Raw genomic sequence first — 21,494 nt, forward strand, 5'->3', positions numbered from 1 at the left:
AATAAGCTACCCTACTGGAGTGTGTGAGTGGTGAGGACGTCCAGGCTGTAAGGTAGCGCCGACAATTAGGTACATATTGATACTGAAATGATTGAAAATGAGAACTTTGTTAATCTTTCATTGTACTTATTGCTGACTTCCAGGCTGCTGTAAATTCATTTCACAAGTCTTTTGGTGGATTCCATCAAAAATGGAGGCTGGCCACAAATATCTGCTTTTCTGCAGTGTCTTGCTGTCTGTCACGTAAGTATAATACAATAGTAGGAATAGTAGGAAAATACTTTGAAGTTATAGTTTTATGGCTCACAAGCTCTTGTTCTTCAGGTTTTCCTGCTACGGGGACAGTTTCTTTAACGGCAATGCAAACCTCGTGCTCCCTGGGTCCTACAATATTCCCTGGATGTCGGGCATCCAGAACTTCCGCACCCTCTCTCTCATCACCTTCCCAGGCACCCATAACAGCATGGCCCATTACGGAGGCCCAGAAGCCGAATGCCAAGTCCTAAGCCTGAGGGATCAGCTGAGGGCCGGCATACGTTTCCTCGACCTTAAAGTGTTCGCACTGGGCGACTCCCTCTACGTTATGCATGGGATCATGTACCAGCACAGCACTCTCAAGGTGGTCCTGGACACCGTGCAAGCCTTCCTGTCCGAGTTTAAGACCGAGGCTGTTTTAATCCGCGTGCAACCTCAGTTCTTCGACAAGAACACCGTTAATCAAATGGTGCGGAATCTGCTTGGCAACGAGCAGCATGTGTGGGTGGACTCAGGGATGCCCACTCTGGGTCAGGTCAGGGGGAAAATAGTGTTCTTGCAGAAAAGTACCTTCACTCTGGGAATCCCTCTCATTGACACCGACGGTAAAAGTAACAACAAGGTTTCGAACGTTAAAGATAAAGACAACAAGATAATAAAGCAGCTGAACGAAGCCACTGAAGCTTGCGGTGGCGCTAATGCTATTCTGACCTACAGCAGTGGGACTGGCTTTGGTACTTTGTGGGGAATGTTTCTAACGCCCAAAAAGGTGGCAGAGAAGGTAAACCCATGGCTCAATCAATACCTGAGACAGTTTTACCCCAATCAGCCCAGACCGTGCTTCGGTATCATCGCAATGGACTTCCCCGGCATCGACCTCATTCAGACTGTGATCGGTTTAAACTGGTGGGGCCAAGAAGCTGTTTAAAGCCCGAGTGTAAGATCTCACCCACTAGCTAACTTTACCCATCATTGTCTGCATTCTGCTCTATCCCACCATTCACTTGCTCCTCAATGTGCTTGATCCACGGCACAACCACTCATCAAATATTGCAGAAACCTGTCTAAAAGTAATTAAATATAATCAATTTCACAGGTAAACTAAACTTTTGGAATGCCTTGAAAATGTAATAGTTTAACAATTGAACATTTTTTTCTTCTCAACCATAATTGAGATGTAAAATAAATACATTTATAAAATCAATTTCAAGTCTGTATTACTTATTTGTCTTTCATCTTTCTTTCATCTTAATGCTTCTTAAAAAATATAAACATTTGATCCTTTTCCACATTTATGAAAGAAACAAGAGAACAACAAATAATGAATGAATAATAAATATCTTTATATTATATTTATTTGTGTATAATTAATACATTTGAACCGCCCCTTTATAATTAATTGTTAATTATTGATATTAGCTGAGGAGGAAACCTTCCAGAAAAATAATTTCAAACTATATATATATATTTACATACATTATTACATTATACATACATTATTAATTTGCCATCTCTTTTTTTCACACACAGTTGTAGTTCATTTTGTTATTGTGAATGAATGAAGCTCCTCGGGGCTTCGTGTCTCTCCAAATGTTCTTCTGGTTCAACTGTTAGCTTAAATTCATTCACACGTCAGCACCTCTGATCCTGTATGATTATTATAACAGCCCCTTTGCAATCGTTTTCATTAAATAAAGTGTAAACATCACACTTGCTGCATTTCCTCCTTATAAAAGGTTTTCCCTGCATCGACCACGACTTTCAATTTTCCGACAGCAAGTGAAGCCAGCATAGTATGTTTCCATGTCAAACCAAACAACAAACGTTCATTACGAATCAAAACACACATTCACCTCGTCTTTGTCGATCATTTTGGATTATTGATCAGTAAAGGGTTAAGCTCCGGCTCTGCTGGCGGACGAGGGGAGGAACTACCGGGAAACCGAGCGAACTTCTTCCTCCAGGACAAAGTGCGTCACAGTCGCGCAGACGTTCTCTGTTTTCATCTGTAAACGCTTCATTTTAGACCCGAACAACCGAACTGTTTTCATCTTTGTTTCTAACGTAAGTAAAGATTCCACGTCAAAGGGACTGAAGCGATGTATTTTGTGGCCGTTCTAGGATCAGAATGAGGAACACGTTTAAACAAATAACGTTTAAGTTTAGATTTCCAGTAGAATAACATTATGATCTCTCTGCCTTCCGCGCTGGGCTTTTAATGCTTTGTCAGAGAGTGAAGGGCGGGGTTCGATGTGAAAGGCTCGCAACGAGTTATTCTTACGAGTATAATTATTTTAATATGTTCAGATCGTGTTTTTATGTTATGTCTTATGTCATTACATGCATTTATGTTTGTTTTTACACTTTCATTATTCTTGAAAGACCTTCTACTTCTTTTCAATTTTATTTTATTTTCCCAAATTTTTTTGTTTTTATTTGTTTACCTGTTTTAGCTTTTGGTCTCATGTGGAAAATGCAGTGAAATTCCATTAAACCTTGGAATGCGGCGGGAATAGGCACGTTTACTTGTGTAACGCATTTCGTACACATAGGTGATACATATTGCTTATTAAACAGGAAATTCTGTGAAGCTGCCAGGTTCCTGAGAATCTATGAGGTCTAACTGGTTCATATCTGAAAGGTACTTTGATCCTAAGCTCAATGTTACCCAGCCACGATCTGTTGAATGGACTGGTGTCTTTTTACACAAAGGGCTCATAGTGGTGGATCCCGTTTAAATTGTTTGGACCAATAATATTGCATCTTCAGACCAAATGAGGGTTATTTTATTATGCATCAACCTGCACAGATTCCAGCAGTTTGTTGCTGCAGCGTGGTTTCACTCTGTTGTCTCTCCTCAGTCTGCAGGAGGAGGCGAGATGTCCGTAGCCATGGCCAAATCTGAAGGGGTCACAGTGTTCACTGTGACCTCTGACCCCAACAGTTCCTGCCCTCCAATATGCCAAATCCTGAAGAGCCTCTGCTACAGCCCAGTGTGCTGCTCTGTGTCTCAGCGTCTGAGGATGTTCCACACCGGGTCTCAGTCAGCAGTTGGGGTGAGAAGCCTGAGAACTGCTGCCCTGGGGTTATTATTCATGCAGCCACTTACACACATGATGATGATGATGATTCTGTTCTTCCTGCTTAGGCTTTGCAGATTTTGGTTGGATTGATCCACATCGGGCTTGGAGCCATCCTCTGCGCCAGTGGCGGTGGCTCTTCGTATGCTATGGATGTAACCATGTTTCCTTATTGGCTTGGAGGTTTGGTAAGCAAACAGATGCTGTTGATTTGTTTTGTCTCTGTGTTCATCCACAGCAGTAGGAATCCCTTTGAAAACCCAGTTTAGATCACAGCAACGTCTAATGGGGCCCCTGATCTTAACAAGGGCCAGATTCCAGTACTCCAGTTGTATATAAAGCATGATGTTCATTCCCATAGCACTTCATCATCTCTACAACAATAATCATATTAGTCACCAGGCTGCACCACATCCATGAAAAGAATCTGTCTGCTGAAACTAGGGGCTTTTATTTTGAAACCTTTGTAAGTGTAAGCCCTTAATATTTCACACAGATATTTTTCATTCGGTTGTAGCTCACTGAAATAACATGAAAGAAAATGAAGAAGACGTTTTGTCTTTCCTCCAGTTCATCCTGTTTGGGGTCACGTGCATTCTGTCTGAGAAGTACCCGAGTCCATGCCTGGTGAGTATTTGAATTAAGTCGATCATTAGTATAAATGTTGCCACAATGACCTCAAATCTCTCACACTGATGGAAGTATTAAGTTAAGTTAAGTATGAAGTTTCAGACTTATTTCCCCCTTGTAGACTAACCTTCAACTTCTGTAAAAACTACAAAATACTGTTCCATATGGTTTTGGGTTTTGTTACAATCTAATGTTACATAATCATCATAACTCTCCTTCTTTAGGTCATTTCCAACGTGATGCTGAATCTGGCTGGAGTTGCTTTTGCCATTACCGCCATCGTCCTCTACTCCATTAACATTGCAGAAATTCGTTTGTACTGGCTCTGTGACCGCGAAAATGATTACTGGTACAGGTCTCGTACAACAGTGGCTCCATCTCCTGATGAGAAATACCTGATGGAGCGATGCATGGATGGGAAAGCCATTATTCTGGTGAGTGTAGTGAACACCAGCTCCAGTTTGAATTTGCAGGTGTTGCATTAAAATTGAGAGTTGCTGGTTCTGGATCTCTCTCATAACACAGGAAACATTTAAAACAGCAAAGGATCTGAAGTCACAAACACTTGATGACTGTTTTCACTAGAACGTAAACAAAGGAAGTGATAGTTGTCCTTAGAGATTCAAATAAAGCTGTCAGAATTGAATTGAATGAAAGTGTTTTTGTAGTGTGAGATTGATTATTGATCATGTGACCTGAGGGAGGAGATTTGTTTTATCCTGTGCTTCCTTGTGTCCCATCAGATGCTTCTGAGAGGCATCAACGCTGTGCTCATCATCATGTCGGCTCTTCAGCTCTGCCTCACCATCAGCTCTGCTGTGTTGGGCATCAAGGCTTTAAAGAAGAACAAGAGCGTGAACAAGGTACAATATGTGAAGTCCTATTTTTATTAAACACCTTTATTTACATCTGATATTCTATACATGTGTTGCTCAACCATACACAGCATACAGTCAGACAACATTTTTATTTGAATCTAATGGGACTTTTAAGAGGGAATTCTTCACTTAAACAGGTTCAATATAGAATCATATCCTCTTATGTGCTTTACTGTTCCTTCATTTAGATCCCCAAAGACGGTGAGATCTGCAAACCGCTGCTGGACGACTTCACTGATAATCCCACAGTCTGAGGGAAGGTCTCTGCTTTAATCTGCACTTAGTCTGATTCCTTATATCATCAGTGGTTCTGAATAAAGTTGTAGCATGGAGTTGCTTACATCTAAATGATTGCACTTTCACATTTAAACAAATGTTGTCTCTTTTCCCCTCGATTTTTACTGATGTTTCACCTGCTCTGGATATTATATTCTATACAATCAAGCTCTAATTCATATTTAGAAGGTTTCAATGGGATAACGGGATTATGTTCTTTATATGTTATGAAATAAAGGCTTGAAACACTTGGCTTGGGTTATATTTGACACATTATTCATACATTTTAATTAAGTCAATAGTTTACTGTCTGTGAGTCAGAAAGGAATTACATTACATTACATTACGATCCTTTGGCAGACGCTTTTATCCAAAGCGACTTACATTACATTATATTACCACCCTTCGCAGAGGGGGGAGCAATTGAGGGTTTGGTGCCTTGCTCAGGGGCACCTCGGCAGGGACTCGAACCGGCAACCCTCCGGTTCTTAAGCGGAAGCCCTACCCACTCGACTACTGCCTCCTACGACTACTGGAATGGGTTAAAGGCAGGAACTTCCCACTTTCTGAAATCCAAGTTGTTACAGAATTTCCAAAGTGAGCATGCTGTGGATCATGGCTGGGTATTGATCCCATCAGAGTCTGAATGTTGATCTCTGCCACAAATCTGCTAACATGAAACATAGATCACAGAAATGTAACTCTTATAATAATAATAATACAACCTTCTTTCTTTCTCTATCTCAATGTCCTTTTCCCCCTCTTTCTGTATAAAAAAATATCTCCAAAATGTCCTATAACTGTATGAGCACTGTCATGTCAAATGTTTGCTTCAATAAAAACAAATACTAAAAATAAAAAAGTTGAAATCAACAGCATCAAGAATATTTGATAATAACAGATTTATACCAAAGCTCCTCAGGGAGGTGCTGTGCCAATGACCGTAAGCAATATAAATAGATCAAATTCTGTACTATTTCCATACATTATGTTTATTCATTTCAACAATGAATAAACATTTCAACAATTTGATGTATCTGTATATTATGCCACTTATTCCTGCTTCATAATTAGTCATTATTCCTTGTGTTATTTTGTTGCATCGCTCTCTCTAAGGACAAACTGAGCCGTGGGGGTGAATCCTCTCAGGCTCACAGGCAGACAACACGCTGGACTGTAACTTATCAGACCAAGAAGTTGACACAACAGAGGCCCAACACTTCTAGGGTCAGAGGTCAGTGTGAACACTGTCGTCTTCACACCTCAGGCTGCCATTTGAATCTTATAATCATTTACTAAACACTATGTGTTTAGGAAAACAGCATGGTATTCACCACTGTACACCCTCGGGTGTAACTGTTGGTAAAGACTCTCTTGGCATGAGGTTGTTCCTTTGTTGTGACTTCACTTTTCAGTGTTTTCAATCATAGCAAGAAACAGCTGGGTCTCCAACATGTGGTAGTACATCTGGCAAACAAGTCCTCACGCTTACCACAATGCTGTCAGGTCAGGCACAGCAAATATGACATAATGAGGAAAACATCAAGTATCTGGTTCAGAGTATCATGACAAGCAGATAATTGTGAATATTGGAAATACAGCCACCAGACACAGGTCCATGTTAGAAGAGCAGGCTCTTCCCTGTCAGGATCAATCGTTTCCTGGTAAATGTTCAGCAAAACAGATGAGATCTAATCTGAAAGCTGATTCAAACACTAATAAGTATCAATACCCAGCCATGATCCCCGGCATGCTCAGTTTGGAAATAACTTGGATTTCCGGAAGTGGGAATTTCCTGCCTTTCATCAATCCCTTTCTGATTCAGACAGTTGTTACAACAACAGTAAACTATTGTTTTAACTAAAATGTATGAATATTTGACAAACACGACCCAAAGCAAACGTTTCAAGCCTTTATTTGAAAACATATAGAACCAAATCCCAAATCACTACTAAATCAATTAACACCACATTTAACACAATGCATTAAAACGTTATAAGTAAGAATAAGAGCTTGATTGTTTGTTATCTAAGATAATATCCAGAGCAGGTGGAACACAAGACCACAAGATTTGTTTAAATGTGAAATTTTAAGTGCAATCATTTGAATAAAAGCAACTCCATGTACCAACTTTAGATTCCTAATATCATCAGAGCCACTGATGATTTAAGGAATCAAAGTACGTCAGTGCAGGAAATGCACAGTGCAGATTAAAGCAGAGACCTTCCCTCAGACTGTGGGATTATCAGTGATGTCGTCCAGCAGCGGTTTGCAGATCTCACCGTCATCAGGGATCTAAATGAAATAACATTACATTAAATTCCATTAACTTCAAATCAATATTTTGTCTGACTGTATGCTGTGTATGGTTGAGCATCAAATGTATACAATATCAGATGTAAATAAAGGTGTTTAATAAAAATAGGACTTCACATATTGTACCTTGTTCACGCTCTTGTCCTTCTTTAAAGCCTTGATGCCCAACACAGCAGAGCTGATGGTGAGGCAGAGCTGAAGAGCCGACATGATGATGAGCACAGCGTTGATGCCTCTCAGAAGCATCTGATGGGACACAAGGAAGCACAGGATAAAACCAATCTCCTCCCTCAGGTCACATGATCAATAATCAATCTCACACTACAAAAACACTTTCATTCAATTCAATTCTGACAGCTTTATTTGAATCTCTAAGGACAACTATCACTTCCTTTGTTTACGTTCTAGTGAAAACAGTCATCAAGTGTTTGTGACTTCAGATCCTTTGCTGTTTTAAATGTTTCCTGTGTTGTGAGAGAGATCCAGAACCAGCAACTCTCAATTTTAATGCAACAGCTGTAAATTCAAACTGGAGCTGGTGTTCTCTACACTCACCAGAATAATGGCTTTCCCATCCATGCATCGCTCCATCAGGTACTCCTCATCAGGAGATGGAGCCACTGTTGTATGAGACCCGTACCAGTAATTATAGTCCCTCTGGCAGAGGTTGTACACATTCGTTAGTGCCAAGTTAATGGAGTAGAGGACGATGGCGGTAATGGCAAAAGCAACTCCAGCCAGATTCAGCATCACGTTGGAAATGACCTAAAGAAGGAGAGTTATGATGATTATGTAACATTAGATTGTAACAAAACCCAAAACCATGTGGTTGTGATTCAAAATATTTGCAAGTTGAGATTGGGGGAACAGGGTGAAAAAATTAGGTCTTAAACTTCAAACAGTCACTGTGGGAGATTTGAGGTCATTGTGGCAACATTTATGAGGCCATGTCGGCGCCAAACCAACATATCAGGTGAGCCGTAACGTCCCGTGTTGAAGGTGTACAGGAGTGACTGTAAAATGATGCCTGTTCCATCACGGAGATACTCACCAGGCATGGACTCGGGAACTTGTCAGACAGAATGCACGCGACCCCAAACAGCATGAACTGAAAGAGACAAAATGTTTTCTTTCAGGTCCTCTTTTCCAGACTAACAGTAGAGATTCAGTGGGTTCTAAGACTGAATGAACAATATCTGTGTGAAGCCGATTGCTTGTTTGGAGTTAAAGTTAGTTTCATGTAATAATATACAGGCACTAAAGACAACATGCTTCACATTGTGGCTGCTGTGGTGTGGATTGCGACATGCTCAGTGGCTTCATCAGCCACACAAAGGGCCGACCCGACTGTCGCCTGCACACGAGCTGGAAAATTTTGCTTTATCAGGACGGCCTCTCTTACACACTGTGAAGTGTGTGAGGACACAGATTGTTTTCACAGCAAAACTGTTGTCCAAAGTATTTGGACTACAGAGTGAAGGTGACAGACAAAACAAATACAGAGAACATGTTGGCTTACCAAAGCTCCAAGCCAATAAGGACAAGCGGTTCCACTAATAACCCCCCAATAGACAGGACCAATGCTGCAGAGGATGGCTCCAAGCCCGATGTGGATCAACCCAACCAAAATCTGCAAAGCCTAAGCAGGAAGAAGAGAATCATCATCATCATCATGTGTGTAAGTGGCTGCATGAATAATAACCCCAGGGCAGCAGTTCTCAGGCTTCTCACCCCAAGTGCTGACTGAGACCCGGTGTGGAACATCCTCAGACGCTGAGACACAGAGCAGCACACTGGGCTGTAGCAGAGGCTCTTCAGGATTTGGCATATTGGAGGGCAGGAACTGTTGGGGTCAGAGGTCACAGTGAACACTGTGACCCCTTCAGATTTGGCCATGGCTACGGACATCTCGCCTCCTCCTGCAGACTGAGGAGAGACAACAGAGTGAAACCACGCTGCAGCAACAAACTGCTGGAACAGATTGAGGTCAGTTCACATTTGATATCTTAAGGTGAAAGTCTACTTTGGATATGAAACTCCTAGATCCCCAGGAAGGAGGCAGAATCCACATGCCTTTTCGGGCTGCATTACAAGTTTAATGAACTTTTTAGGCATTTTTCACCTGAGATTTTTGGATTTAATATTATTAGGAGTGATCACTGCAAGTGCAATCATAAAAGAAATGTACAACCATGATGTCAACGGATTCAATCAAGCAAAGTGTAAAAAAATGGCAGCTTTCTACCACCGACATGACTGCGAAAGCTTTACCGGAGCTGAAAGAACAGCAGGTAAGAAAAGCTTACACTAATTGAAAAAAACCCCGAATAAAATAAAAATCAAATAGACGTTAAATACAAGAATAGTAAAAGAGTTAAAATAAACATAGATACATACAATTACATAAAAACGAACATTTAGAATTCTAACTCGTGTCAGGTGTGCACCAGGTCAAACATGTAAACCAATGTGAGGCTTTCAGATCGAACCCCGCGGCACTCAGGAAGATCATTATGTTATTCTACTGGAAATCAAAACTTGTTTGAAATTAATTTTTCAATCTGAGCGTAAAACGGCCACAAGCAGAGCGCTGCTAACGTGGAATCGTTAGTTACTTTAGAAACAAAGATTGAGATCAGAACACGAAAAAAAGTTAGGTGTTTACCTGTTTCTGGTTGATCGGAAATGAAATGAAGCATAATGACGCAGATCACAGAGGAGAACCAGCCTCTCTCCTATTGCAGGAAGCATAGTCAGTCAGCCAGCCAATCAGCTCCTCCTCTTTGTTCCCTGGCAGCAGGCGGGTTTTGTATTTGCAGGCATGATGCAGCATGTTTCCTCACAGTGCTGAATGTAAGTAATGCCTTTAAACCCTGCCACTTCCACATCATAAGCGGTGTGTGTGTGCTGCTCATAGAGGTCTACATCTATTAAATCATTTATTTCTCTCTTCATATTTGCATTGCACCAAACACCAAAGCGAATTCCCTGCAAGTGAAAACATACATGGCAATAAACACGAGTCTGATTCTAAAGCCCCTGCACACGCGTGTTCTCAACTCTTATTGTGAAAATATACCAGGCTTCAGAACAGAACAGAAGAAAGGACAATAAGAAAAATCTCTCTCTCTCTTTCTCTCTCTCTCTCTCTCTCTCACACACACACACACACACACACACACACACACACACACACACAAACCTACATTTGTGTATGTTTTTAATAACTTCTGTGCAAAGTTTCCATTGTTTCTGGTGAAGTTCGCCTTTAGATGAGAAGCTGCTGTTGACTTTATATCAAATAAGGAAGTACAGTGAGTCCGTGTTTCCCGGCAGAAACACTGAGCAAACAGAAGCGGTTGGTGCAGGTGACGTGTGCTGCAGCAGCATCAGGTGGAACTGAGTGAGTTACAGCGCTTTTAAAAAAGAAAAGAAAGCACATTATAACAAGAGGAGCAAGTTAGTGATTCCTCATCATTCCCACGTAATTTGAATATATGGGTAACACGTGAGCTGCACTTCAGAGTTTCACATGTGTTTATTTGTCAAGTTCTGTATTATTTGCCTGTGCAGTTTCCCCACTTGAAAGGAGTCGAGTCATCTACCAAGACGTCCAACTGGAATCTACTCTAATTCCACTTCCATTTAATTTATCAGGTGCAGCAGTTTAGTTTGACAGATCCTTTACTTCATCATTTTAAATGGCAATGGCAGCAGGGGAAAACATTTAAATCAACCAAGGGATACACTAAAAAAAAAAAAATACTGTACATACTTAACATGCTATTGCAAATAATTCACATGAAACCAATATTGACAGGAAACACACACTTTAATACTGTGAAACCAAAAGTGTCCTTAAAGTATACATTAAGTGCAAATAAAGTAAATTACCTATTACTCATACACATACAAACTGTATTCTTTAACATGAACTATTTTACATCGTATTTATTCAAATTCATTTGGACATATTCTTCCTCTCTTCATCAATCTTCACAATTTGAGGAACTAACAAAGCAACACGTCACGAGGCACTTAAAGGGTTAACAAGCCACGCGTTACCGGGCAACCGACCCCGTAGCTAAGTAAACAAACGCGCCGCTATTTATGGTCCGGGCAGCACAGGGGCGATTGTGGATTGTTCCGCCCTGTCTACGTTTACATTTTATTCTCCTTTTCCTCCTTCACCCCCAGGGGGTCCGCGGAGGTACTGCAGGGGGGGTCGCGAAATTTGTGGTTGAATAGACAATTTTTTTTAAATAATTTTCTTTTTCAAAATCATTTTTTTCCCTTCAAGGTGGTCTCCAACAGGTCGCTCGCCAGACGTTTCTGAGTAAAAGGTAAAAGCAAAAGGTTCAAAGAATACAACACGTAAAGCTGTTTCTATTTCTATCCAACCAAATTCAGACATCCCGCCCCCTTTGGTCACAAAACGATTATAAGCCAATCAGCTGTCAGTCTAACAAATGGCACTGCTGTCATGTTTGGTTACGTGACTCCGTAACGTACGGCTTGCGAGCGCAGGCCGGACTTGAGGATGACCGTGGAAAATAGCCCCGATAAAAGGCAACAAATATACTATTCCCTTAAGGAATACAAGTACGTCAGTGCAGGAAATGCACAGTGCAGATTAAAGCAGAGACCTTCCCTCAGACTGTGGGATTATCAGTGATGTCGTCCAGCAGCGGTTTGCAGATCTCACCGTCATCAGGGATCTAAATGAAATAACATAACATTAAATTCCATTAACTTCAAATCAATATTTTGTCTGACTGTATGCTGTGTATGGTTGAGCATGTAAATGAAGGTGTTTAATAAAAATAGGACTTCACATATTGTACCTTGTTCACGCTCTTGTCCTTCTTTAAAGCCTTGATGCCCAACACAGCAGAGCTGATGGTGAGGCAGAGCTGAAGAGCCGACATGATGATGAGCACAGCGTTGATGCCTCTCAGAAGCATCTGATGGGACACAAGGAAGCACAGGATAAAACAAATCTCCTCCCTCAGGTCACATGATCAATAATCAATCTCACACTACAAAAACACTTTCATTCAATTCAATTCTGACAGCTTTATTTGAATGTCTAAGGACAACTATCACTTCCTTTGTTTACGTTCTAGTGAAAACAGTCATCAAGTGTTTGTGACTTCAGATCCTTTGCTGTTTTAAATGTTTCCTGTGTTATGAGAGAGATCCAGAACCAGCAACTCTCAATTTTAATGCAACAGCTGTAAATTCAAACTGGAGCTGGTGTTCTCTACACTCACCAGAATAATGGCTTGCCCATCCATGCATCGCTCCATCAGGTACTTCTCATCAGGAGATGGAGCCACTGTTGTATGAGACCCGTACCAGTAATTATAGTCCCTCTGGCAGAGGTTGTACACATTCGCTCGTGCCAAGTTAATGGAGTAGAGGACGATGGCGGTAATGGCAAAAGCAACTCCAGCCAGATTCAGCATCACGTTGGAAATGACCTAAAGAAGGAGAGTTATGATGATTATGTAACATTAGATTGTAACAAAACCCAAAACCATGTGGTTGTGACTCAAAATATTTGCAAGTTGAGATTGGGGGAACAGGGTAAAAAATACCTCTCACTCACTCACCAGGCATGGACTCGGGAACTTGTCAGACAGAATGCACGCGATCCCAAACAGCATGAACTGAAAAAGACACAACGTTTTCTTTCAGGTCCTCTTTTCCAGACTAACAGTAGAGATTCAGAGGGTTCTATGAGTGAATGAACAATATCTGTGTGAAGCCGATTGCTTGTTTGGAGTTAAAGTTAGCTTCATGTAATATATAGGCACTAAAGACAAAATGCTTTACATCAGGGGTCTTCAACAGGGGGTCCGTGACCCCCAGGGGGTCCGCGGAGGTACTGCAGGGGGAGCCGCGAAATTTGTAGTTGAGTAGACAATTATTTTAGTAATTGTTTTATTGTTTATTATTATTTTCAATTTTTTTCCCACAAATGTAAATGTCTTTAAATCAGCGGTCTCCAACACGTCCCTCGCCGGCCGTTTCTGAGTAGCTTGCAAAAGGTTCAAAGAATACGTACATTTGACAACACGTCACTTGGTAAAGCTGTTTACATTTCTATCCAATCTTTCAGATTAATATGATGTGAATTCATCAGTGTGAGTTTGACCCCTAAAATGTAGACAGAAAAAAAGAAGCTGATGTTGCTGAATTGAAGTGCATTTGATACAAAATGTGAGTGTTGGATATTGAAATTGTGTAAATGTTCGCACAGAAGAGGCTTATTCAGCTGGTTTGGGTGGAGAATCAGCCATGTGGATAAATGTTACTGATAATGTCAACACGAGTAGCTCTCCGACGCTTTCATTTTGTCAAAGTAGCTCTCAGAGGCAAAAAGGTTGGAGACCACTGCTTTAAATACACAATAACATGAATCCAACATATTGTAGTAGCGGATGAACGGAGGCAGAAAATGATATCTTTCATCTATTACCAATGTGTGTCATTTGATCTACTGTGCTGTCAAACAAATCTATGAAGCCATCAAAGCCGCAGCGTCACTTGGAGACAACCCACAGCCACTTAAAAGACAAACCTGTTGAATACTTCCAAACTAGTCTCAAATCCCTCCAAGGTCAACAGACATTGATGAGAAAACCTATGTTTATACAAGGCACTAGGCCCAGTTTGATATAAAACACAATTTTATACAATATCTATAGTAGGGGGTCCCCGCTTCATCTCTCCATCACTTTAGGGGTCCTTGGCCTGAAAAACATTGACGACCCCTGCTTCACATTGTAGCTGCTGTGGTGTGGATTGCGACATGCTCAGTGATGTCATCACACCACGGGCTGGGCCGACCCGACCGATCGCCTGAACACGAGCTGGAAAATAATCCTTTACCAGGCCGGCCTCTCTTATACACTGTGACAACGCGTGTGAGGACACAGATTGTTTCCACACCAAAACTGTTGTCCAAAGTATTTGGACTACAGAGTGAAGGTGACAAAACAAACACAGAGAACATGTTGGCTTACCAAAGCTCCAAGCCAATAAGGACAAACGGTTTCAGCAAAACCCCCCCAATAGCTAGGACCAATGTTGCAGGGGATGAGTGTAAGCCCGATGTGGATCAACCCAACCAAAATCTGCAAAGCCTAAGCAGGAAGAAGAGAATCATCATCATCATCATGTGTGTAAGTGGCTGCATGAATAATAACCCCAGGGCAGCAGTTCTCAGGCTTCTCACCCCAAGTGCTGACTGAGACCCGGTGTGGAACATCCTCAGACGCTGAGACACAGAGCAGCACACTGGGCTGTAGCAGAGGCTCTTCAGGATTTGGCATATTGGAGGGCAGGAACTGTTGGGGTCAGAGGTCACAGTGAACACTGTGACCCCTTCAGATTTGGTCATGGCTACGGACATCTCGCCTCCTCCTGCAGACTGAGGAGAGACAACAGAGTGAAACCACGCTGCAGCAACAAACTGCTGGAACAGATTGAGGTCATTTCACATTTGATATCTTAAGGTGAAAGTCTACTTTGGATATGAAACTCCTAGATCCCCAGGAAGGAGGCAGAATCCACATGCCTATTCGGGCTGCATTACAAGTTTAATGAACTTTTTAGGCATTTTCCACATGAGATTTTTGGATTGAATCTGATTGGGAGTGATCACTGCAAGTGCAATCATAAAAGAAATGTACAATTCAATCAAGCAAAGTGTAAAGAAATGGCAGCTTTCTACCACGGACATGACTGCGTAGGCTTTACAGGAGCTGAAAGAACAGCAGGTAAGAAAAGCTGGAATCTTTAGTTACTTTAGAAACAAAGAGATCAGAACACGAATAGAATTGAGGTTTTTACCTGTTTCTGGTTGTTGGGAAAAGAAATGAAGCCTAATGACACAGATCCCGGAGGAGAAATAGCCTTTCTGTCAGTCCAGGAAGTACAGTATTTATGGTCCGGGAAGCACACGGGGCGGTTGTGGATGGTTCCGCCCCGTCAACGTTTACGTTTGATTCTCCTTTTCCTCTGGATTCCAGCACTTTCTGACTTTTTGACTCGACATTATTAAAACGGGTCAGTTGGGAAAATTCTTTAACAACTTGGAATAGAGGAAGTGGGAAGTTCCTGCCGTTCATCAATCCCACAGACAGTGAACTATTGTTTTAATTAAAATGAATGTTTATTCGTCAAATTTGCCCTAAGACAAAAGTTTCAAGCCTTTATTTAACATATATACAATCAAATCCAAAATCACAAAAAACTCAATTAATACATTTGCTTAAATGTGAAAGTGCATGTTGATGTAACAACTTTATTCAGAACCACTGATGATATAAGGAATCAAAGTAAGTCAATGCAGATTAAAGTAGAGACCTTCCCTCAGACTGTGGTATGATCAGTGACGTCGTCATCGTCATCAGGGATCTAAATGAAATAACAGTAAAGCACATAAGAGGACATGATTCTTTATTTAACCTGTTGCACCCTCTTAAATGTCCCATTAACTGTATGCTGTGTATGGTTGAGCAACACATGTATAGAATATCAGATGTTAATAAAGGTGTTTAATAAAAATAGGACTTCACATATTGTACCTTGTTCACGCTCTTGTCCTTCTTTAAAGCTGTGATGCCCAACACAGCTGAGCTGATGGTGAGGCAGAGCTGAAGAGCCGACATGATGATGAGCACAGCGGTGATGCCTCTCAGAAGCATCTGATGGGACACAAGGAAGCACAGGATAAAACAAATCTCCTCCCTCAGGTCACATGATCAATAATCAATCTCACACAACAAAAACACTTTCATTCAATTCAATTCTGACAGCTTTATTTGAATCTCTAAGGACAACTATCACTTCCTTTGTTTACGTTCTAGTGAAAACAGTCATCAAGTGTTTGTGACTTCAGATCCTTTGCTGTTTTAAATGTTTCCTGTGTTATGAGAGAGATCCAGAACCAGCAACATTCAATTTTAATGCAACATCTGCAAATTCAAACTGAAGCTGATGTTTTCTACACTCACCAGAGTAATGGCTTTCCCTTCCTTGCATCGCTGCTCCAGGTATTTCTCATCAGGAGATGGAGCCACTCTTAAATTCCTACGGCCGCAGAAAGAGTAAACTATCACGCTTCCCCAGTGAATGGAGTAGAGGAAGATGGCGGTAATGGCAAAAGCAACTCCAGCCAGATTCAGCATCACATTGGAAATGACCTAAAGAAGTAGAGTTATAACAATTTTGTAACATTAGAATGTAACGAAACCCTAAACCATGTGGAACAGTATTTTGTAGTTTTTACAGAAGTTGAAGGTTGGTCTACTGAACTTTGTCATTGTGGCTACATTTATAATGATCGACCTGTTTCCCTCGCTCAAGTGGACGGCTTTTGAGGACACACTCCAGACACCCCACAAACACACAAACACACTCACCAGCCTGATCTGTATTGGCAGAACTTATTTTTCAACTACTCCAAACTAAATTGTTTAGTTTACAACTACTTTCAAGCCCCACAAAAGTGAAGAATTGTGGAGACACAAAATGTAATGTCCCTGTTGGAGACTATATCAGGTGGTGAAGGTGTACGGGTGAAATGATGACTGTTCCATCACTGAGATACTCACCAGGCATGGACTGGGGAACTTCTCAGACAGAATGCACGTGACCCCAAACAGCATGAACTGGAGGAAAGACAAAATGTTTTCTTTCAGGTCCTCTTTTCCAGACTAACAGCACAGCTTCAGTGGGTTCATGTTATTTCTGTGAGCTACGACTAAATGAACAGTATCTGTGTGAATATTAAGGGCTTACACTTACAACGAACGCTACAGATAACTCAGAGGAAAGGTTTCCTGAAGATGTTTCAAAATAAAAGCCCCCAGTTTCAGCAGACAGATTCTTTTCATGGATGTGGTGCAGCCTGGTGACTAATATGATTATTGTTATAGAGATGATGAAGTGCTATGGGAATGGACATCATGCTTAATATACAACTGGAGTACTGGAATCTGGCTCTTGTTAAGATCAGAGGCAAACGCAAGGGTGGAAACAAATCGTTTTCACACCTGAATTGAGTTTTGAAAGGGATTCCTACACGAGACAAAACAAATAAACAGCATCTGTTTGCGTACCAAACCTCCAAGCCACAAAGGAAACATGGTTACATCCATAAAGAACGAAGAGCCAGCGTGGCTGCTGAGGAGAATGGCTCCAAGCCCAATGTGGATGGACCCAACCAAAATCTGTAAAGTCTAAGCAGAAAGAAATCCATTCAATTCAATCTTATTCATACAGCGCCAAATAGGAGAGAGTCATCATCATGTGTGTAAGTGGCTGCATGAATAATAACCCCATGGCAGCAGTTCTCAGGCTTCTCACCCCAACTGCTGACTGATAATGGTTCTGTACCATCCTCAGGCGCTGAGACACAGAGAAGCACACTGGGCTGTAGCAGAGGCTCTTCAGGATTTGGAATATTGGAGGGCAGGAACTGTTGGGGTCAGAGGTCACAGTGAACACTGCAACCCCTTCAGATTTGGTCATGGCTACGGACATCTCGCCTCCTCCTGCAGACTGAGGAGAGACAACAGAGTGAAACCACACTGCAGCAACAAACTGCTGGAATCTGTGCAGGTTGGTATTACTGCCTGAACCAAATGATTTTTGATGACTTTTCCCTCTGTGATAAAGCATTAAAACCCACCGGGCACTCAGAGAGATAATGTGTAGATACGTTATTCTACTGGAAATCAAACTTAAACGCGATGATTTGAAATCTGTTTATCAGTCTGAGCTTCAAACGGCCACAAGCAGAGCGCTGCTAACGTGGAACCTTTATCTTTAGCTTAGGAAACAAAGATGAGATCAGACGAGGAATAGAATAGAAAGTTTTTACCTGTTTCTGGTTGTTGGGATATAAAATGAAGTGGTGTGAAATGGAGAGAACAATCAAGCTCACCTCTGGATAAGAAGCTGCTGTTGACTTTATTTCATATAAGGAAGTAAGTCAGGCAGTGTTTGAGACACTGAGCAAACAGAACAGTTTGTTCAAGTGTGTTCAAGTTCAAGTCATTATTTAATAAGACTTCAACCGTAACTGAGTCGTTAATGCTGCTGCTTTCACAACATTTAACAAGAGGAGCAAGGAAATGAGTTTCATAGGTCTTTATTCAAAATACATGAAACATTTTAATCACCACACACACATACAGAGGATTGATAGACGGAGATAGATAGATAGATAGATAGATAGGTAGGTAGGTAGATAGATAGATAGATAGATAGATAGATAGATAGATAGATAGATAGATAGATAGATAGATAGATAGATAGATAGATAGATAGATAGATAGATAGATAGATAGATAGATAGATAGATAGATAGATAGATAGATAGATAGATAGATAGATAGATGGATGGATGGATGGATGGATGGATGGATGGATGGATGGATAGATAGATGGAAATGAATGAACTGAAAACTGGTTTGCATGGATTGTGAGTGTGTGCGGACTAATTTCATACCTCTACTTTGTTCATCAAATTGAACAAAGCCCTGATGCCCATAACAGCAACGTTGAAATTGACAAAGAGCTGAAGAACAGCGAGGACGATAATCGTCATTCATGGATGTCAACAAACTCTGAGTGAAGGAGAAAGATTAACTTGTGTTTTGATAATGGTTGAAGTAAATGAATCATCAAATCGAGAGCAAAGCTTTCAGGGCAATTTAGGTGTCCCCTTTCCTGCTCACCCACCTGGGCAATGCGTGCCACATATCTGCACTTGTCCTCAGTGAGATAGCCGTAGCTGTTTGTGTCACACATCCAGAGAAAGGAGGCTTCCCTCAGGTCAATAGCGTACAGCACAATCCCAATGATGGCATGGACGCCAGCCAAAATGTTGAGAAACACAGTGATGACGAGCTGAAGGCAAAGACAGTGTTTTTGAAGGTATATCATTGTCTTGACGACATGCAGCTTTGCAGATTTAATTTATTTTAAGTCACTGGAAATATACGTACGAAGCAGGGAATAGGGTACCGTCCAGTCACAACGCACAAGATTCCAGCTAAAATGTATGGAAACAAAAGTCATCAGACGGCTGCATCAGGGAAATATAGGCATCAAATGTTCATGGGCATGAACAAAACAGACACAAGTATTTTTATCCACGCGAGCATGAATGCTGTGTTCAGATCTGCCCACACACTGATAGTAAACATGTAAACAAATCAATACTATCTTACCACAGTACCGAGCCAGTAAGCTGCTCCCAGAGCTGTCAAGTCTCCAGGATGCTGCCTGACTCTCCCTGGGCCGAGCCCGATGTTAAACACACCCACCAAGATCTGGATAGTCTGTGAACAATTTACAACAAAGACAAGTTTGTTTGATCAAACTTAATTAACATCCCGAATGTTTTACCAATTGTTTCATCCGTGCTTATGGGTTTCCTCCTCTCACCCCAAGAGCTGAAATGGCGCGGGGCAGGCTACAGCAGCAGTAGCCCGGCCAGCAGCAGAGCTCCCACAGCAGGTGGCACAGGAAGCGCACAGGAGGGAGGATGTTCTTATCGTAGGGCGCTACGGTGATCAGCCTCACCATTTTGTCTTTGCCGACAGCCAATGACATCCTGAACCCCCCTGATGAAAAACCTGCGATTCATTAAATGATCTCATCTTTGACTTTCTTTAGGATCCCATGTTTAGGTTTGGACAGCCAGGTCACTGCTTACTTAACAGGTGTGTAAGGCCTTTGACTCGACACTTAAGGAACCCTGGGTGAAACGTGTGGAAAAGCCTTGAAAAGCTAAGTTTAGATAGGTACACCTAGCATCACTGTTGCCTCAGAAACTCTTCTGCTATGATGTCCCATTCATCCAGAGGATATGCTCGGCTTTTACAGTGGTGTTCAAAGCCTAGCCTAAGCTTACTTACAGAAACACAATGTGGTTAGTTTAGTTTAGATGTGGTTGACCTGCTCCCCCGTTGAAAATGGAGATAAACAACCCCCTGTTTAATAGAGTTAACAGTGCAGGGAGCTTTCCTCTCAGATGAAGTGGCTCAGCTTTACAATGTGTATGTGGGTGTGTACATGTGTATGCAATGTCTTCAAATCCCAGCGTCTGCCAAAATAAAAAGCGGCTCTGGTATGAATCAACAATCCAGGAATTACAGCTACGATCTTGATCCGACCACAAGTTTGGAGAAAAAGTTATTGTTCATGATATATATAGATACAAACATTTGTGATTGTAAGTTTTTAATGTGAAAATGAGCTCATTGTGCCGCTCTCACAGATGATGATGAGGTAAACAGCTTTGTGGTTTATAAAAATCCCCTGACAGCAAGCTACAGGTATTCAGGTTGAGGTTGTCACACAGGTTTGGCGTTCTTCAAACAGGAAATGTTATTGTTTTGTTACAGGAAAAATTCAGATCCTTGAATGAATTGAACTTGAATGAATGAATGTCTTATTTTAAAGCAAAGCAACACAGGATTGTGTGCTTTAACCTGAAAAGACTATGACAGATGTACGAGACTTACGGTGGTGTGATGGTGATTTGGTGGTTATGAAGTTGTAATTTGGAAACTAAATATTAAAGATGTCCCTAATAGTCTAAGTAATCAAAATGTTGTTGTTGTCATTCTCCATAACACTATATATGATTAAATTGTGGCAAAGATTTAACATGAAAATGATCAATTCATCCACATTTGGAGTCACCAACAGATAAGTAAAGTATCTTCCAAGTCATTTAGGATTTTCTTGAAAATCACAAGTTTTATACAATAAATATGAATTGTTATGTGTCATTGGTTTGAGAGCTCACCTGTTTGGTTCTATCACAACTCTCTTTCCTGCCACAGCCCGGTCTGATCTCTGCTCAGGTGCCTTCAATCATCAGGTACAATAACACTTCCTGTGCTAAATTCTTCAGAATAAAAGCACCGTCTCTATAATATGTAACAGATAGTTTGGCATACACAAAAAAAATCCCCAAGACAAAGTCCTCCCTCCCAGTTTAACGGAGCACTTCAGTGATTTTCTACAT

The 21,494-nt window shown here is 41.3% G+C and overlaps 5 protein-coding genes and 1 long non-coding RNA gene across 8 annotated transcripts; 2 read left to right on the forward strand and 4 right to left on the reverse strand.

The window, feature by feature from the left end:
- The first annotated feature begins 156 nt into the window (after nucleotides 1-156).
- LOC143001019 (1-phosphatidylinositol phosphodiesterase-like) lies at nucleotides 157-1,310 on the forward strand. Its single transcript, XM_076150562.1, has 2 exons — nucleotides 157-243; nucleotides 325-1,310. The coding sequence occupies exons 1-2, from the start codon at nucleotides 191-193 to the stop codon at nucleotides 1,181-1,183; spliced, it is 912 nt and encodes a 303-aa protein (XP_076006677.1). The 5' UTR covers nucleotides 157-190; the 3' UTR covers nucleotides 1,184-1,310.
- An 852-nt stretch (nucleotides 1,311-2,162) lies between these two features.
- On the forward strand, nucleotides 2,163-5,992 carry LOC143000906 (membrane-spanning 4-domains subfamily A member 15-like). The gene is made up of 7 exons (XM_076150386.1): nucleotides 2,163-2,319; nucleotides 3,117-3,311; nucleotides 3,404-3,523; nucleotides 3,906-3,962; nucleotides 4,190-4,399; nucleotides 4,709-4,828; nucleotides 5,032-5,992. Exons 2-7 carry the CDS (start codon nucleotides 3,135-3,137, stop codon nucleotides 5,095-5,097), a joined length of 750 nt encoding a protein of 249 aa, XP_076006501.1. The 5' UTR covers nucleotides 2,163-2,319; nucleotides 3,117-3,134; the 3' UTR covers nucleotides 5,098-5,992.
- A 1,026-nt stretch (nucleotides 5,993-7,018) lies between these two features.
- On the reverse strand, nucleotides 7,019-10,218 carry LOC143000905 (membrane-spanning 4-domains subfamily A member 15-like). Its single transcript, XM_076150385.1, has 7 exons — nucleotides 10,101-10,218; nucleotides 9,167-9,361; nucleotides 8,955-9,074; nucleotides 8,487-8,543; nucleotides 7,991-8,200; nucleotides 7,562-7,681; nucleotides 7,019-7,414 (listed from the first exon to the last, which is right to left on the reverse strand). Exons 2-7 carry the CDS (start codon nucleotides 9,341-9,343, stop codon nucleotides 7,349-7,351), a joined length of 750 nt encoding a protein of 249 aa, XP_076006500.1. The 5' UTR covers nucleotides 9,344-9,361; nucleotides 10,101-10,218; the 3' UTR covers nucleotides 7,019-7,348.
- Nucleotides 10,219-11,248: 1,030 nt separating this feature from the next.
- On the reverse strand, nucleotides 11,249-15,419 carry LOC143001020 (membrane-spanning 4-domains subfamily A member 15-like). 2 transcript variants are annotated; one of them, XR_012963679.1, is made up of 8 exons: nucleotides 15,296-15,419; nucleotides 14,679-14,873; nucleotides 14,467-14,586; nucleotides 13,051-13,107; nucleotides 12,709-12,918; nucleotides 12,280-12,399; nucleotides 11,873-12,153; nucleotides 11,249-11,446 (listed from the first exon to the last, which is right to left on the reverse strand). XR_012963679.1 is itself a non-coding variant. In XM_076150563.1 (7 exons), the coding sequence occupies exons 2-7, from the start codon at nucleotides 14,853-14,855 to the stop codon at nucleotides 12,088-12,090; spliced, it is 750 nt and encodes a 249-aa protein (XP_076006678.1). In that variant the 5' UTR covers nucleotides 14,856-14,873; nucleotides 15,296-15,419; the 3' UTR covers nucleotides 11,249-12,087. The 2 variants fall into 2 exon arrangements, 1 of the variants encoding a protein (XP_076006678.1); XM_076150563.1 differs by having other exon boundaries at nucleotides 11,249-12,153.
- A 139-nt stretch (nucleotides 15,420-15,558) lies between these two features.
- On the reverse strand, nucleotides 15,559-18,409 carry LOC143001021 (membrane-spanning 4-domains subfamily A member 15-like). The gene is made up of 7 exons (XM_076150564.1): nucleotides 18,333-18,409; nucleotides 17,816-18,010; nucleotides 17,569-17,688; nucleotides 17,062-17,118; nucleotides 16,462-16,650; nucleotides 16,033-16,152; nucleotides 15,559-15,862 (listed from the first exon to the last, which is right to left on the reverse strand). The coding sequence occupies exons 2-7, from the start codon at nucleotides 17,990-17,992 to the stop codon at nucleotides 15,818-15,820; spliced, it is 708 nt and encodes a 235-aa protein (XP_076006679.1). The 5' UTR covers nucleotides 17,993-18,010; nucleotides 18,333-18,409; the 3' UTR covers nucleotides 15,559-15,817.
- Nucleotides 18,410-18,601: 192 nt separating this feature from the next.
- Nucleotides 18,602-21,369, reverse strand: LOC143000959 (uncharacterized). 2 transcript variants are annotated; one of them, XR_012963677.1, is made up of 5 exons: nucleotides 21,273-21,369; nucleotides 19,687-19,797; nucleotides 19,462-19,508; nucleotides 19,196-19,363; nucleotides 18,602-19,080 (listed from the first exon to the last, which is right to left on the reverse strand). It is a non-coding gene; the product is annotated as an uncharacterized LOC143000959 (long non-coding RNA). The 2 variants fall into 2 exon arrangements; XR_012963676.1 differs by having other exon boundaries at nucleotides 19,462-19,541.
- Nucleotides 21,370-21,494: the final 125 nt, after the last annotated feature.

This window comes from Genypterus blacodes, unplaced genomic scaffold, assembly GCF_046128005.1.
Source record: "Genypterus blacodes isolate CSIRO-AG114 ecotype Tasmania unplaced genomic scaffold, CSIRO-AGI_Gbla_v1 ptg000052l_1, whole genome shotgun sequence".
Classification (NCBI taxonomy): Eukaryota; Metazoa; Chordata; class Actinopteri; order Ophidiiformes; family Ophidiidae; genus Genypterus; species Genypterus blacodes.